A 15,965-nucleotide genomic window follows, 5' to 3' on the forward strand; every position below is an offset into this window, starting at 1 on the left:
TCCCTGTGAGGTTGAGTGCCGCCTGCTGACTCATCTAGAAGCCGGGTCACCGCTCGGGTCTAAGCCGCTTTGGGTCAATCCACCAGACTCTCCGGGCTTCAACTTCGCAGTCGATCCGGAATCGATAAACCTCTCCAGACCTTCCAGTTCCCCCGCGTCTACCCGTTGCGCCTGTCGCTGTCCCTACAAAACACTACACATCATGGGTGTCCCTTTCGAGGCTTTGCTTCCTTTCGGAATCATTGTTGGTGTAAGTTCTGCCATTGCCCTTCTTGTCATTCGTCCTCGCGCTCGGTTGAACTGAACCATGACGTGACAGTTCATGACTGCTGGTGCTGGTGGTATCTGGGCTGTCAAGTACTGGGTCAACGACTACAAGCAGCCGCGTTGGGGCCTTGATCAGTGGGACAGAGTAAGTCTTACCTCTTCTTGCAGCAATTGAAAGGCCAATCGACTAACATACGTGCAGCAAAGTATGTGATCCATCCTTAACGACCCAATTGCGGGCTCCATGCCACACGCTTCTCGAATATGGAAGAAATTACCCCGCGCAATGTCCGACTGCGAGAAGAAACACAAAGCTTACAATTGCCTTTCCCTTGCAGTGATGGACAGAGACCGCAGAATCACAGGAACCTTCCGAGGACAATCGGCCAACCCTACAGCCCCCAAAGGGTTTGAACTCAACAACCCCTGGAAGGTACAATACCAATCACTTCGGCGACGTTGTGCGCTTCTTATGCAGGTGACTGACCCCCGCTGCAGCTCGAGAAACGGATTTTCTAAGGGAAACCCCGCCATGTCAATCTTTGATTTGTTGTTTGTCTGCATTAGCTTTGAGAGAAATATCCACGCCTTGGGTTAGAGAGAAATAACCTCATTTTTTCTGTACAATTGTTACCGGGCCCATGGGGCTTCCCCCACTGCCACGGTAGAAGTTTCCAGACTATTTAAAAATGCTATTTGATCTGAGATACCAACCCACGAATCCCCTCAATCTCATGCTGTTGGAGGTGCATGCCAAACCACTTGGCCAATGCCTTGACGCGGTCGTCGTCATTCTTCAGGGTCTCGACCACATCCGACCGCCCATGTGCCCTAATCTTCACCGTATTCCCGGCCAGGACGCAGACCGCATCGATCGCGGTCTCGGTTTCATTGAACATCATCCGCGTGCAAACTAGGGTCTGTGTGAACCAGCTCGTTCGCCGTTGGCTGGTGGCAAAGTTCATGACCTCGAAGTCCTGCGGGAGGAATTCCACCTCGGCGAACGAGTACATGGGCATCCAAGGGCTGTCCCGCGAATACCGGACCTGGTAGATCCAAAGCTTTTGTGTCTGATCCACGAACTCGGGCAAAGTGTCGTAGATGAGCCGCATCTCCGACGGGTCTATGCACCCTGAAGGAGAATCATGCTTCAGTAGCAATGGGCTGGTCGGTCCATTGTTGCCGAACCCGACGTCCACCTGTCCCCGTACTAGAGTGAGCAGGTTGTATTTTACTAGGCGTGGTGGAATCTTGTAGGGTCGTCGGGTGATTGGTTCTCAGGGTCTAGGGCAACCATACCGCATATTTCTGGCCATCAACGGTCACAATCAAGACCATGTGTCCCCTGCGGTGTAACAGGGCGCAATGAGTCTTTCGGCGGGATCGTAAACCATGCACACAAGAACTTACAAGCCTACATAGAACCAGTCGCGGCTCTCAGTGGGTGCAGCGGAGGCTGCCGTGTTCACTCGCCCTCCGGTTGGGTAGACGGTGTACCCCAACGATCGAAGAACGTGGTAGAGGAGTACGTTGTTGTCCATGCAGTATCCATCGAGCCGACGGGACACAAGTTTCTCGAAAACGCACGCCGGACCAATGGAGATGGTATGGTGGGCTGAATAGTGCAGTGCCGAGTTACCCCATGGGATCGAGGTTATGTGAGCACGTTGCAGCTCGGCCAGAGTGGCCAGGGGGCTTTTCTGGATGGTAGCGCGGACATGATCTAAACGATTGCTGACGCGAGGGTAATCGATGCGCTGGAGGTAGAGTTCCAGCTGGTCAGGAGTATATGTTGCCAATGATGCACTAGCCATGGTTGGTCGCTGCGTTTGAGTTGACCGGAGTTGATGTAACTTGAACCTGCCAGACCGCGGAACTTTGGGTGGAACTCGGCTGTCTCCAGCTTCTATACTAACTTAGTTATCACTGGCTCATCAATTGCCGACTTTGTCCAAGAACAACCATGATGCGAACTTATGTTGTCGAGTCTGGCTTCATCAACGAGAAAAAGCTCACCGATCAACTTCTACTACAGCACATCCTTGTTCCCACTCCTCAATGGCACTAATGATGTGAGATTACACTCCAATCCTCGGTTAATCCTGAGAAGAGATCGATAAATAGTGCTCTTTGCCCTCGGAATATATTCCTCATGATCCTCAGCACGCGCTTTAGCATCCCCTCTAAACAGCATTGCTCAAGTTCTCACTCACTTGTAGTAAAAATCCCGCGACTCTTCCCTTCCCCCGGATGCACCCCGCATCGACCCATTTTACTCCGCAGTTCATTGTATTAAAAGTATCGACCCTTACTCCGACTTCCAATCCTCCGACACAAGCACCAGCTAAACACACGCCACCATGTCAACCACCCTCGAAGAAAAGCTCCGTCTCCTCTATAACTACTCCGCTTGCGACGTACGTACACTCCCGCCCCGAAAGACACACAACTTCACCACCTACACTCCTCACCCACTCTCCCCCGCATCATCTAAACCACTCCATACTTAGGTCTCCGATGCGCTTCTGAAACTTCAAAAACCCGTCCCAGGCACTCCAGCGCGTGCCGGCCATCTCGCCGACCTCAGTAAGTACTACTCAACCCACACACACACACACACATACTACCATCAGCCACACAAAACTAAACCCAAGAGAACAACTAGCCCCCTACCTTCAAAATCACCACCATGATCACCACCCCCAGTCTGAAACCACCACCACCACCACCAAGATAATCGCCCCAGCCTGCACCATCAAATTCACCGCCAAACACGCACCGGAAACACCACCAAAGAACGACGAAACCACCACCTTCCCCCCGGGCTCCCACTGGGTCGACTGCGTCGACCCCGACACCATCGTCGTCGTCGACCAACCTCGCGACCAGCACTGCGCCGTCGTCGGCGGCATCATGGCGCTGCGCATGAAGCGCCTCGGGGTGCAGGCGGCGGTTGTGAATGGACGCGTGCGCGATCTCGCCGAGTTCGGGGAGTGCGGGTTACCCGTGTGGGCGCGCGGACGGTCGACGGTGGGGAGTGGTGCTGAGGCGGTGGCTGTGGCGCGCAACGTCCCTGTGGATGTTGGCGGGGTGGTCGTCTATCCGGTATGTTTGTCCTATATCCTACCTGCCTCCAAACAATCTTCAAAAAAAAAAAAAAGCTGGATATGGGTTGTGGAAGCTACCACAGGGGGAACATTTGTAACACCGGATCTGGGGCTGGGCTAATGTGTATACCGTGATGACGTTGTCGAGTTCTACAGGGAGATATCATCTTCTGTGATCCGGTCGAAGGCGTCGTGGCTATTCCGCGGGATCTGCTGGATGCCGTTCTCGAGTTGATGCCGAAGTTGGTGGCCATGGATGATCGGGTGAAGGAGGCGGTGGGGCGGGGGATGTTGGTATCGGAGGCCTTTAAGCAATTTCGGACGAAGATTTGAACTGGAAAAGAGAAATCCAGTCAAGGGATCGCTGATTGGGGCTTCCTTGGAGTAGTACCATTGCTGGGCTAGGCTGCAGCGTTGTCCTTTTACTTTACGATAGTTTGAACATTAATCTACTGAGTAAAATGTCACCCGGAGACGAATTACCCTTTGAAGCGGATCACAGCTATATATTCATCAAACTTAATGCAGAGCTCGAGTGTCCAGCAAGTCAGCCTACCAAGAAAAAGAAACCTGCTCTTTATACTCCGTATACTAAGACAAAAAAGTAAGATACTCAAGGAAAGTCCCCTATGAAGCCAGCTCATTCGAATTTTCCTCCAATTTGCTCCCTCACTCCGCCACCCACACAGCAGCCATACCCATACCCGTACCGACGCACATGCTAGTAACACCGATCTTCTTGTTGGTTCGCTTCAGCTCCGTCAGAAGCGTGCTGACCTGTCGCGAGCCTGTGCAGCCGAGCGGGTGACCGAAGGCGATCGCTCCCCCCTTGGGGTTGATCTTTTCCTGCGGCAGACCCAGCTCGTTGACGCACCAGACACATTGCGAGGCAAAGGCCTCGTTGATCTCGTAGATGTCGACATCGTCCTTGGTGATGCCCGCCTTTTCTAGCGCTACGGGGATCGCCTTCCAGGGCCCGATGCCCATCAGCAAGGGCTTGACGCCCACGACGCTGCCGCTCACGTACTTGCCGATGATCTTCTGGCCGAGGCGTTCGGCGGTCGACCGCTTCATCAGCAGCACGGCGGCGGCGCCGTCGGAGATCTGGGAGGCGTTGCCGGCGTGGATGGAGCCGTCCTTGGCAAAGGCGGGCCGAATCTTGCCCAGCGACTCCGCAGTGATGCCGTCGCGGATGCCGTCGTCCGCCTTGACGGTGATGGTCTTCTCCTCGTTGGTCTTGGGGTCCGTCCACTTGACCTGCAAGGGAACAATCTCCTCGTCGAAAAGACCGGCCTTCTGCGCCTTGACTGCCTTCTGGTAAGAGGACGCGGCAAAGGCATCCTGGGCCGCACGCGAGATCTTCCGGTCCTTGGCCATCTGCTCCGACAGGACGCCCATGGGGACCTTGCAGTTGGCGGACTCGGGGTGGCTCTCAAGCAGCTCGGAAAATTCGGTCACGGCACCGGGTCTAGTTTAGAGCCAGCCTCAGTGGGTGCCCGGGAGAGCTCGATAATGGGGGGAAGAGGACGACTTACCCGTATTGAGAGGACATGCTCTCGACGCCAGCACCGATACCAACCTCAATCATGCCGGAGCGCAGAGCGTTGGCAATGTCAACAATAGCCTGGAGTCCACTGGAGCACTGGCGGTTCAAGCTCTTGACGGCAGTCGTCTCGGGGAATCCAGCGACGAGCGCAGCCGCGCGGAACTCGGTGGCACCGCCCCCAGGAGGGAGGACCGATCCCACGGCGATATCCTCGACCAGGCTGGGGTTGATGTTGCTACGGTCGATCACCGCCTTGAACACACCTGCCAGCAGGTCGGCAGCAGCGGTATCCTTAAAGCCGCCCTTTCCACCCTTGGTGAGGGCCGTCCGCAGAGCACATGTCACCACGATATCATCGGGGTGCTTTTCGGTAATGGCATCTGCTCCTTTCTTGCCACCGTATCCGAAGTGAGAAGCGACTTGGCTGAGACGTTGCTGGGCTAGAAATCCACTGTCAGCTTTGAAAGTGTGTTACGGATTTCTCTAGAGGGCTGATAACGCACGAGAAGACATGATGACGTCAACTGGAGATGTGAACAGGAGGTAGATGAAGATATCCCAGCAGCGCGAAAAGGGAGAGGGTATCACACGCAAAGAGTTATCAGGAAGAAGATGCAGCCAACTCCTTTTTTTTTTTTTGGCTCTTATAAGACGGAGAATCCGGGGGAGAGACAGCGTGGTGGAGAACGAGGCATCCAGTTGACCCCAGTCGAACTAATCAACTACAGACTATGGGGGAATCCTGTGAAAGTACCGAGGCTCGGCCGGGTCTTTGTTATTCCAGAGGAGAGAGTCACGGGATCGCCGAAAAGCATAGGATTTCATGTGAAGATGTTGGAGAGCAGATGATCAAATCAAATCAAATCATCATGAGATCAGCAGTACAAGCAGTAAGCAGGCAGGGCTGTTGACATGCATGTGATTGACTGACTACAGAAGAAAGTCTTACAGGTCTTGTATCCAGACATACCTCAGCCTTTCGAACCAACTCCTAACAATAACTTAAGCACGTAACGCAGGGCGGTGAGCCCTCCAATGGCGGCGAGCGCAAAACCCACACCCATCATTTTTCTGCCGCGCGTATCTCCTCGCGCGATAACCCAGAGCGCAAGCCTCAACGCAACAACAACTACTGTAGTAAATCCTTCAATCCCACCAACTCTTCCACCCCAATGCTCCTCCCCCGACGCCTGGTCACCTCTCTATTCCAAGCAGCTGTTCCATCAGCTCGCCCAACCTCCTCACAATGTCTCCTCCCCCGCACTCATAACCCCATCCGCCCGGTTCTCCCCTCCAGACTGCACCAGGTACATCCCTAAGCGAACCCCCCCCATACCCAGCCCAAAGCCCGCGCAAGCGACCAGAAAAAGCTAACACAAAGATCCTTAAGCTTCGCTCCATAACCACAACGCCCATCCCCGCAGCCTCCACCCCTTTCCGCCTCACCAGCAGCAGCAGCAGCAACACCCCACCCAAACCCGAGACCGAAACCCACTCCGAGATCCAACCCGAGACCGAAACAGCCCATTACCGCGACCCAAACGCCTACTACAGCCCCTACAAACCCAAGCGCCAATGGCCCCCGGACCTTTCGAAGCTCTCCCCGAAGCACCAGTTCCGGCTCGAGCGCAAGTACCGGCGGCGCGCGGCGTTGAAGTACGCCCGGCCTAAGTGGACCAAGTTCACCAAGCTGGCGCAGTGGTTTAGTATTGCCTGTGAGTTTGATCTTCTTCCCCTGGCTGCGCTTTTATGTGCAAGGAAAGAGTGAGGAATAGCGAAGAAGAAAGTGGAGGGGGGTAAAAGGGTGGAGATGGAACTGGGGATGGGCTTGTTGTCCTCCTACCGCTACTCACTGGCTGGAATTGGTTTCGGAAATGTCGGTTGCTAATCCGGACGTTATCTCTCGGGGAACAGTTGTGCTAATTTATGCGATGTTGTTCATGGAGTGGGATGAGAAGGGGGGTCCGTTCGATGATGTAAGCCTTGTCTTTCTTTCTTTGCCTTTGATCTTGTCATTTCAGGTGCGTGGTGGGGATTGGGCTGGGCTGACAAGTTGTATAGCTTCGGAAGGCTTTCTTTGGAGGGTTAAAGGGAGCGTTCTCGACGCCCGCACCGCCGAGACCTATCAAACAGTCTGATGAAGAGAAGTAAAGGAACTGGCTACTATTCACAGCTTGACGGCTATTTCTCAAAGGTCGATCTAGACAAAGAAGACCTACAAACTGTATATTACCTTGTCCATGTACAAGTAAGATGATACAATAATGACATCCAAGAAGACCCTTAGTATTGAACTGTCGGCCGTGAAAAAAAGTCCGAACCTAAAGCGCGTTGGCCCGGAAGGAGGAAAAGAATGATCTGCCTGGATATGCCCGCAGGAAACACAAATAAGAAACGATTGTCAAATGATCACCCAGTCAGGTCTGTGGCCCTGTTGCCGTCGTCAAGTCATTTCGCCGTGGCCGTCATGGAACGGACAAATGCACCCCAAACACCTTAGAAAATGCCAGCGCCTTTCAAACCCAGAGACTCCGAAATCATTAGACAGAAGAATGGAACAAGAAAAATAATGAACTCAAGCAATGAGGGGCTCTTTCGGCAAGCATTGCATAAGTGGACCGTGTCAGAGGTGAGAAGTCTGAGCAAAGATTAATCGCACACGGGCAACAAATTGATTCATGGCTATGGCCTACAACCAATTGCCAATACCATCGTTCTGAGGCGCTCCAGTACTGGCAGGGACGTCCAGCGCCAGCTCCAGCTTGGGAGGCTGCTCATCCAGAAGACCCTTTTTAGGACTCCCACCTGCTGCCTTGACCGGGGATTTGGATGACGAGCGGATCTCTGGGCGGGGAGGCCCCTCTCGTACAAGCAAGTGCGGCCACTCATCGTCGATGGCTGCGGCAACCCATGTGCGGAGGCAGTCGTGCACAGAGGAATAGAACTTCTCCTTGCATGTCCTCAAGGTACCACCCATGACCTTTTCAAACCCTGAGGCTCGGAGCTCGGCACGCAATTGGTTCCTTTCTTCGGTGGTAGGCAAAGATGCCACAATGCCGTTCAGCAGGTCCAGGTGAGCCGCCAAATAGTTAGTTGCATCCCATTCGACACCGCCGACATAGGGTGCAGCAGGTACCGGCGGCCGGGGAGTTGGGAAGTGCCGCTCGCGGTACGTTGCGGATGAAGGTGTTTCATCCTTCGGGGTTGGAATCACATTCAAATGATGCAGAAAAATCCAGAAAACTTCCTTGCTCACATTCGTGACCTCCTTACACCAGACTCGGTAAGGGCGTGGCTGGTAAATATCCGCAATGAAGGTCAGTGGCTGGTTTTCTTCTGGCGGCGTAGGGTCGCGCAAGTACGATAGAATTCGCGAGGCGCGAGCAGCAGCCATCTCATCCGATGACACGGCCGAGAGCTGTGTGAAGATCAAGTTGATAATGATGCCACGGGTAGTAAATTCACTGGGTCCTTTCTTGTCTTCATCGAACAGCATCTTGAGCAAGGCCGGGAAAAGCTCTCCTTCGATTTGAGAGAGATGCTCCAGGGCAATAGAAGTAGTGCAAAGAGCCTTGAGACATAGCAGCGTTTCATGAAGCAAGTTATCCTCATGTTCCTCTCTGTCGACGCGTTAGCAAGGGGATTCTGTTTGTTTTACGCAAGGGGGGTTAGTCACCTCCATTCAACTTTCATGATGCGATAAAGTAACTGGACGATCTCGTCCATGCCACCATCCGCAATGAACATGTCAACCCAGCTGACAGTTTCATTGCGCAACAACAGTCGGAGCTTGTGAACCTTGCCAATCTCTACCATCTCAGGTTTCTGGATCTCCCGTAGATAGTGGACAAAGTCGGACGGATCGCTGGCTGTATCGCGCGCCGTCGCGGAAAGGGAAGTGGTAGATGCATTTGGAGTCATGGTTTTGGAGAAGCCCGTGGGCAAAGAATATTCGGCAGATTTGGGGCGGCGATAAAAACTCCCACTGTCTGGGCGCTTTTTGGGAGACGAGCTACCCTTGGAAAGTGTGAACCCACGACTTCTGGATCGGGAACGTGAACCTTTACTGTCGTAGTTCTGCTGCTCTTCTTTGGGCTCCTTTCTGCGCCCCCGGCGACCCGTGCTGTCGTTCGCGCTGCCGCTGCCACTATGTGGTGTCGTGTTCTCCGTTCGATCTTTCAGAATGAAATCCGCTTTGATGTTGGTGTCCAACGAGCGCATCTTGTCCCTCATGTTATGAGGGATATTTCGCGCATCCTGTCTCATTGGTTAACGCTGCCTCCTCGAAAAAGAAATCTGCGGAGCGTGCAGACTCACCAGTAACTTCTCGAATTCAGTGTCCAGTTCCTTGGGGTTCAGACGTTTCCGCAAGTCAGCCTCCTGTTCCTTCGCATTCAGCGCGGAAATGGCAGCCTGAACACGCGAGACCTTTGGGTTCTGCTCTCTCGCAAGTTCGGTTTTTTCGCCCTTCTCTGGCCGTGACAACGCTCGAGGCCTTCCGAATCGCTTGCTTGGTGATGAAGCATGAGCGTCAGTGGTAGCCGTTTTGTCCGACGAGAGGACCTGTAAAGGGGACAAGACTTCTTTGATCCTGCGGCTGCCAGCGAGGTAGTCCGATTTTGGCCGTGGCTTGGGTTCGGTCCGTGGTGTACGAGGCGTGAGAGGGGGTTGCTGGTCAAAGTCCCAAAAATTCGGTTGATGTGTCGGTCCATATGCCCTAGGGGTACAGTGAGACTTTTCTTCTTGCGCCACCTTATTTTTGATCGGGACCGGAGACAGTCCGGCGTGGTCGGAGTTTGAAGGGGGCACAAAGTGATCCCAGATGGGAGTGGGCATGCTGTCTGGACTGCGATTCTCCTTATCCCTAGCGCTCTTCGAACCATCCGTCTTGTTTCCGCGTTGCGATCTTCGCAGAATAGCAGAGAGACTGTTGGCCGACTTTGCTTTTTTCGGCCTCAAATTCTCGGCGTCGACTTCGGGGCCCTCTTCTGGCTTGGGGTCTTTGCGCTCCATATAGTTTTTGAGGGACTTCAGGGAGACCGCACTCTTGGTCTTCTTGTGCAGTATGTTCTTTCCTTGCTTTCCGGGCGACCTCTGGCCCGAGCTTATGTCTGCTGATTCCCGATTTGGGGCTATCTCTGCAAGCGGTTGTTGGTTGAAAGACTCATAGACCCCACCATCACCATCAGGCGGTGTAGTGGACCCATCGAAGGGCTGGCTTCTCTGAAGAGCCTTGGAGGGAAAAGCGTCATCAGCGGAGGAGTTTCGTTTGTGAGATTTCGGGGACCAGAATGCTCGCAGAACTGAGGGCTTGGAAGGGCCTCGGGTGGCGTCGTCAAAGATGCTGGGGGATTCCACACTGGGGGCCATTTCGAAAAATTGCCCTTCAATCAGGAGCTGACCTGAAGAAGATGGCAAATCAATCTGGTTAGTTTTAAGTGTGTGGAGTATGGTAACGAAGAAGGACGGGGAAGTGAGGCATAGATCACTCACAGTGAAGTTGCCCCGGCACGGACGAGTCAAGGGAAGTACCAAGAGCGCGCGGAATGACGGCAATGACGAAGAGTACGCGAGGAAAGTCTTATGCGAAACGAAATACAGGCGACATGCAGTTTAAGGGCACAACAGACATTGAAGTGTCAAAGAAAAGAAGCAGACTAATCGAGAATTGAGGCAACAAAAACTATCCAGGCAGCAAAAAACGAAGATCAAACCGAACGGATACGAGAAGGAAGAGAGAAGAGAAAGAATAACACGGCACGCGTTGAGCAAGTGCTAAACTAACAAACTAGTTCACAGTGCCAGTGACAACCAGACAAGCAGCAGCAGTAACAGCAGCAGCGGTTTCCAGCACCAACCTTTGAGGGTGGGTGGGGTGGGCCGGGCATTTGAAGAGTTTCCAAGGCTGGAGGACAAGAGAAGCAGAACGAGGATGTTTCCTCCACTGTCTAACCTAATTGGCATACGGAAAATGGAGCCCCCTACGCCATTGCCAAACGGCTGGAGATGGACTGCGCCGCGCATGGAAAACGGGAGGGGAAAAGAGAATAAACATCCTATGGGCGGCGGGGTCGTCAGGGGCAACCAGTCTGTTTTCGGCCGGTCGCGCCGCCCGGGGGCGGATGTTGATGGATGCGATAGATTAAAGTTGATATCAACACCAACATCATCATCATTCATCATTCATCATTCATGAATGATGATCGATGAATCATTCTGTACTTGCCTGGATCGTCTGCAGATGACTGCAGATGTTGGTGGGCTGCGGGATGCTGCGGGTTACTGCTGCCCGACTATCTCCGTCATGAAAGCCTGGATTTTCAAGCTGAGAACGATGTCATAGTGGAGGAAGTGATGGCATCTGTCATAATTCTCAGACGGCTGATCTGCCCTTTGACCCGGGATTCAGGAGGTGATATATGAAGAGGCTGGAAGATTATGATAGGTATGATATGATCACTACGGAGTACTGCGGAGTATGAGCAAGAACTGCCCTGACTAGGGAATGGAGTATCGCCACCAGGGGAGGAAACACCATAGACAGACCTAAGGACATTCTATCTGAGACTCCAGAAAATAAATTAATAACGGCGTCGGACTAAGGCTGGCTAGTGATAGCCTATGATGACAGTCAAAGTTGTACGTAGACAAGTATGTAGTGCGTCGACTCGATAGTTACTCGTAGGACTCAATAGTGCCCTGGCAGTCACACCAATCGTCGCGGGGAAATGCGCCCGGCGCCTGAGGCGGGAAGGCTGCAAGGGAGCTGAGCGACAAAAGTCGATCATCAACCAAATAACCACAGGTACTCACAGTATATCATTCAAACATCCCCCTCCCCCTCCCCCTCCTTCTCTCCCGCTTATCAATCCTACTACATATTACTAACTACTACACTACCTAACTACCTATAAATGTATAGTACTCGGAAGCATACGATCCTGTCCCTCCATCCATCTCCCGTAACTCAACTCTCTTCACCTGCCCTGTCACCACCCCACCTTTGGCTAACATAATTCCAAAGCCAAGCCATACCCTAAGTTATGGTGCCTAGAATCGCGATCGCATTTAGTCACAAGCGAAGGCTTGGCCACCATTTCACCGCGAACAGCCTTCCTGGAAGATCCGTCTGGGAAGATCCCGCATGCCGTCATGTCTCCAATTTTCTATTCTTTTTCCTTTTCCCCCCTCACCAAATCCTTTTCACCTTTGTCCCTTGAGCTACCTGCGATGGTCACAAAATTATAATTAGAAGAAATTCAATCAACACATATCCTGCTGCCCTGCCAGCTTTATACTTCCGACGCACAGGAAGCGATTTGTCCTGTTTGGTCGTTTCTCGACCCATGTGTCACTGGGAATAACCGCATTCGGGCAGTTTCGGGCAGTCTCCCCCGCAGGGTACTTGATCTTCCGGTTGAGATCCCGACGTAGTTCTGGCTTCATCAATTGTTCCGGCAATTCGTGGCAATCCTTGTCCACTTTAAACACTTGGTACTGCAGCATTCATTCATCCCAGGACACACTCACTTTTCAAGCTTCCACGCTCGTGCCAGCACATATAGCAACCTCGCCCACCATGAATTGCCCCTCACGCACCGATGACACCCTCGAGCATCCCGACTGGAATCAGAACCCTTCTGCCTTGAACGCAGACGTTACCACTCGAAGTGATTTCAACGGACTCGCGAATTCCAAGGTTCATAGGAGGCACGCCTCAGGGATGGGAGGCACTACCGAGGAAGGCATTTCGCCAATGGATCATCGACCGCATAGCCTAGATGGGAACGAGACCGAGATAGAGGAGAAGTGCCCCGGTGGGGTGGTCTCTGTCGCTCCTGGGGATCATATCCCCGGGGGAAACAGTGGACCGCCCTGCCGTTCTCTCAAATCAACCCTCCGTTCATATCCTGCGCATGTGGCGCAAAGTCTTGTCAAATTTGGCAGGTTTATAGGCCCCGGCTTTCTTATCGCGGTGGCCTACATCGACCCCGGAAACTACTCCACCGATGTTGCAGCAGGTGCACAGTATCGTTACGCCCTTCTGTTCATCGTGCTCGTTTCCAATCTGTTCGCTATCTTCCTCCAGTCTCTGTGCATTAAGCTTGGCACGGTGACTGGGCTTAACCTGGCGGAGAACTGCAGAGAACATCTTCCCAAATGGCTTACTATTGTTCTGTACGTTTTGTCGGAGGCTGCGATTGTCGCAACCGACATAGCAGAGGTATGTTATTTGCCTCCAATGGCCCACCCCGAGTCTTCCAGGGGGAATGTGCAATTGACCGTCATCGCAGGTAGTTGGATCGGCGATTGCACTCAATCTTCTTCTCAAAATCCCTCTAGTCGCTGGGTGCGCGATAACCTTGGCGGATGTTCTATTTATCCTCATCTTTTACAGACCAAATGGGACTATGTGGGGTTTGCGTCTATTTGAGTTCTTTGTCATGCTTCTCGTACTAGGAGTCGTGATTTGTTTCTGCATTCAGCTGTCGCTGATTAAGGAGCAATCCGTTGGCGATGTGTTCCGGGGCTACCTACCCTCATCAGCCATCGTACAGTCTGAAGGGTATGTGAGAAGCCTACCTAATCATCTAATCGTGTATGCACAGTCCTAACCCGTCTACTGGCAGCCTGTACCAGAGCTGCGGCATTCTGGGCGCAACCGTGATGCCTCACTCAATGTTTCTGGGCAGCGGGGTGGTTCAATCCCGGCTGAAAGAATTCGATGTTACTCAAGGCTACGTGGACCCAACCGTTTGCCTCGGAAGCACCGGTGGTGAAGTCGAGTATAGACCCTCCATCCACGCCATTCGGGGCTGCATGAAATACTCCATTATTGAGCTTTCCCTATCACTCTTCACGTTTGCTCTGTTTGTGAATAGCGCCATTCTCATCGTCGCAGGTGCCTCGCTCTACGGCACCCCTGGGGCCGATAATGCGGATCTCTGGGGCATTTACGATCTGCTTTCCAGCTCGATTGCCCCCGCGGCGGGTCTGATCTTCGGACTGGCGCTGCTCCTCTCGGGCATTTCTGCCGGCATTGTTTGTACCATGGCGGGGCAGATGGTAAGCGAGGGGATGTTGAACTGGAGCATCAGACCTTGGCTCCGTCGCCTGATAACTCGATCTGTCAGCATCATCCCTAGCATAATCATTGCAGCCGCCGTTGGTAAGGATGGGTTGGACAAGACCTTGAATGCCAGCCAAGTGGTTCTGAGTGTCATCCTTCCCTTTGTCAGCGCTCCTCTCATCTACTTTACATGTCGCAACCGTTACATGACCGTCCCTAATGACCGGGTCTTCGAGAGCGAAGAGTCAGCGGCGGGAGGAGTGAAAATGAAAAACAACCTTTTTGTGACCATCATCGCCGTTGTGGTCTGGTTGATTATTGTGGTGATGAATGTCGCGCTCCTTGTTCTTCTAGGTCTCGGCAAGGCTTGATGCCGGAGCCGAAACCTCATAACTTCTACAGCCGCAGGGATGCGGTCGACTCGAGCTTGAATCTGCTCGCTGGTCACATTTTCGTATATAGTATTATGTTGGAGACGAAGACTAGATGAATTTGCTTTCCGTGAAAACTTGAAGGGGAATTAACATGACCCAACTCCGAATGCTTCAAAATTCCAAAATAGCTAGACACACAGAACCCAGTTGCACGCCATCCACGCGATTTTTCAGCTAAGCCCGCCCGCAGGCTCCTTAATCTTGCTCTGCTCCGGCGGCTCATCAATGAATTGCGGGGGCGCGACCTCGTCCTGGAGAAAACTGGGCATGGCACTGTCCGCCATGGCGCCTTCCATCATGGTCTCCTCGCCCAGGGCCTCCAGTTCGGCGTCGAGCTCCGCCTCGTCGACATCCTCCGGCACATCGTAGGCGCGCGATATGCTCTCCTGGATCTCATTCCCAATGTCCATCAGATCGGCCATTTCGTCCTGCATGCGCTCAATCTTGTCGATATCAATCTGCCCGTACTGCTTCTTCAGAGTCTTGGTGGTCGTCTTCATAGCATCCACCGTCGTCATCACATTCTTCAGGTTATCCTGCATCATGCCCGCCTGCTCCATGTTCCACGACTGCTGCGACAGCTGATCACGCTGGGCCTCGTACTGTTTCCGCCGCTGTAGCACCTTCAGGGCCTTTTGGCGCAGGGCGGTCTTGCCGGGCCCGTCGCGCATCTTGGCGATTTTGGCCTGGTAGGTCGAGAGTTCCGAGTTCAGGGCTGCTAGCTTGACGTCAATGCTAGAGATGCGGTTTTCTACCTTTTTTGGGCGAGGGGGGTTGTGGTTAGTGTGGTTCAGTGGACACGAAAGACGACTCCATGCGGGGCAGACATCATCGGAGAGCGGAGAGTGATGAGTGAGGGAGCGAGGGAAGAGAGAGGGGTTCAACGACCGAGGGAACACACGTACATTGCTGATGGCCCCGTCTAGTGTTGGCTTGGGAGCCGTGTTCTTGCTACCGAATAAGCGGTTCATTGTGGTATCTTTCTTGTAAGAGCGCGATCACTGATGATCAAGAAAGTGGCCGATGACAGAAGTGAGAAGAGGGTTGGTTGAATGTGTTCTGTGTTGTGGCGATCGGGGAAGCTGGAGTTGGGGGGAAGGCGGGCGGGAACAGAAAACTGCCCCCGTTAGGCAGTAAATATTGTTAGTCTCGCCGCCTACAATCGACTTTATCGCAACGCTTACTTCCACCCCAACTACTCAGAAAAAAAGATTTTTACAGAAGGATAAGGAGGTGTAGGCAACAGCTCTCATACTCGCGGAGTCTACCATGGAATTATTGGACTTGACGGAACGACAGTTCAAGCGTGGTCGTGTCTCCAGGACAAGGATATCATCGGCTTGAACCTCAAGGATGCTTCTGATTAGACAGTGCTTACCCCAAATTCAGGAATTGACCAGCAGTCAGTCATCTGACTGAACAACTACTGAGTACGGAGTAACCCTCTGCGCTCAGGATTGAGTACTGGCCTGCTCGGGGATCATCCACAATGACTGAAGGCTGAGTAGCATCAATACATGTGGAATTTGCACTGCAGGCAT

General features: G+C 53.0%; 8 protein-coding genes across 8 annotated transcripts; 4 read left to right on the forward strand and 4 right to left on the reverse strand.

The window, feature by feature from the left end:
* Positions 1-115: 115 nt before the first annotated feature.
* BP01DRAFT_356735 (NADH dehydrogenase [ubiquinone] 1 alpha subcomplex subunit 1) lies at positions 116-974 on the forward strand. Its single transcript, XM_025575026.1, has 5 exons — positions 116-250; positions 320-412; positions 470-473; positions 606-700; positions 766-974. Exons 1-5 carry the CDS (start codon positions 203-205, stop codon positions 784-786), a joined length of 261 nt encoding a protein of 86 aa, XP_025431244.1. The 5' UTR covers positions 116-202; the 3' UTR covers positions 787-974.
* BP01DRAFT_415892 (arylamine N-acetyltransferase family protein) lies at positions 851-2,177 on the reverse strand. Its single transcript, XM_025579174.1, has 3 exons — positions 1,678-2,177; positions 1,567-1,612; positions 851-1,466 (listed from the first exon to the last, which is right to left on the reverse strand). Exons 1-3 carry the CDS (start codon positions 2,079-2,081, stop codon positions 960-962), a joined length of 957 nt encoding a protein of 318 aa, XP_025431245.1. The 5' UTR covers positions 2,082-2,177; the 3' UTR covers positions 851-959.
* Positions 2,178-2,627: 450 nt separating this feature from the next.
* On the forward strand, positions 2,628-3,707 carry BP01DRAFT_373924 (DlpA domain protein; the record flags this gene model as incomplete). The annotated part of the gene is made up of 4 exons (XM_025576807.1): positions 2,628-2,684; positions 2,778-2,853; positions 2,933-3,372; positions 3,531-3,707. The coding sequence occupies 4 exons, from the start codon at positions 2,628-2,630 to the stop codon at positions 3,705-3,707; spliced, it is 750 nt and encodes a 249-aa protein (XP_025431246.1).
* A 140-nt stretch (positions 3,708-3,847) lies between these two features.
* Positions 3,848-5,559, reverse strand: BP01DRAFT_415894 (3-ketoacyl-coA thiolase peroxisomal A precursor). Its single transcript, XM_025579175.1, has 3 exons — positions 5,424-5,559; positions 4,910-5,360; positions 3,848-4,842 (listed from the first exon to the last, which is right to left on the reverse strand). Exons 1-3 carry the CDS (start codon positions 5,431-5,433, stop codon positions 4,044-4,046), a joined length of 1,260 nt encoding a protein of 419 aa, XP_025431247.1. The 5' UTR covers positions 5,434-5,559; the 3' UTR covers positions 3,848-4,043.
* A 264-nt stretch (positions 5,560-5,823) lies between these two features.
* On the forward strand, positions 5,824-7,248 carry BP01DRAFT_340577 (uncharacterized protein). The gene is made up of 4 exons (XM_025573407.1): positions 5,824-6,227; positions 6,311-6,635; positions 6,835-6,896; positions 6,982-7,248. Exons 1-4 carry the CDS (start codon positions 6,093-6,095, stop codon positions 7,069-7,071), a joined length of 612 nt encoding a protein of 203 aa, XP_025431248.1. The 5' UTR covers positions 5,824-6,092; the 3' UTR covers positions 7,072-7,248.
* A 301-nt stretch (positions 7,249-7,549) lies between these two features.
* BP01DRAFT_47372 (uncharacterized protein) lies at positions 7,550-10,547 on the reverse strand. Its single transcript, XM_025579887.1, has 4 exons — positions 10,414-10,547; positions 9,238-10,322; positions 8,597-9,177; positions 7,550-8,540 (listed from the first exon to the last, which is right to left on the reverse strand). The coding sequence occupies exons 2-4, from the start codon at positions 10,288-10,290 to the stop codon at positions 7,610-7,612; spliced, it is 2,565 nt and encodes an 854-aa protein (XP_025431249.1). The 5' UTR covers positions 10,291-10,322; positions 10,414-10,547; the 3' UTR covers positions 7,550-7,609.
* Positions 10,548-12,145: 1,598 nt separating this feature from the next.
* On the forward strand, positions 12,146-14,505 carry BP01DRAFT_356742 (NRAMP family metal ion transporter). The gene is made up of 3 exons (XM_025575027.1): positions 12,146-13,144; positions 13,215-13,486; positions 13,551-14,505. The coding sequence occupies exons 1-3, from the start codon at positions 12,500-12,502 to the stop codon at positions 14,359-14,361; spliced, it is 1,728 nt and encodes a 575-aa protein (XP_025431250.1). The 5' UTR covers positions 12,146-12,499; the 3' UTR covers positions 14,362-14,505.
* BP01DRAFT_319159 (putative SNF7 family protein (Cta1)) lies at positions 14,426-15,615 on the reverse strand. The gene is made up of 2 exons (XM_025572660.1): positions 15,330-15,615; positions 14,426-15,179 (listed from the first exon to the last, which is right to left on the reverse strand). Exons 1-2 carry the CDS (start codon positions 15,393-15,395, stop codon positions 14,595-14,597), a joined length of 651 nt encoding a protein of 216 aa, XP_025431251.1. The 5' UTR covers positions 15,396-15,615; the 3' UTR covers positions 14,426-14,594.
* Positions 15,616-15,965: the final 350 nt, after the last annotated feature.

This window comes from Aspergillus saccharolyticus, assembly GCF_003184585.1.
Source record: "Aspergillus saccharolyticus JOP 1030-1 unplaced genomic scaffold BP01scaffold_15, whole genome shotgun sequence".
Classification (NCBI taxonomy): Eukaryota; Fungi; Ascomycota; class Eurotiomycetes; order Eurotiales; family Aspergillaceae; genus Aspergillus; species Aspergillus saccharolyticus.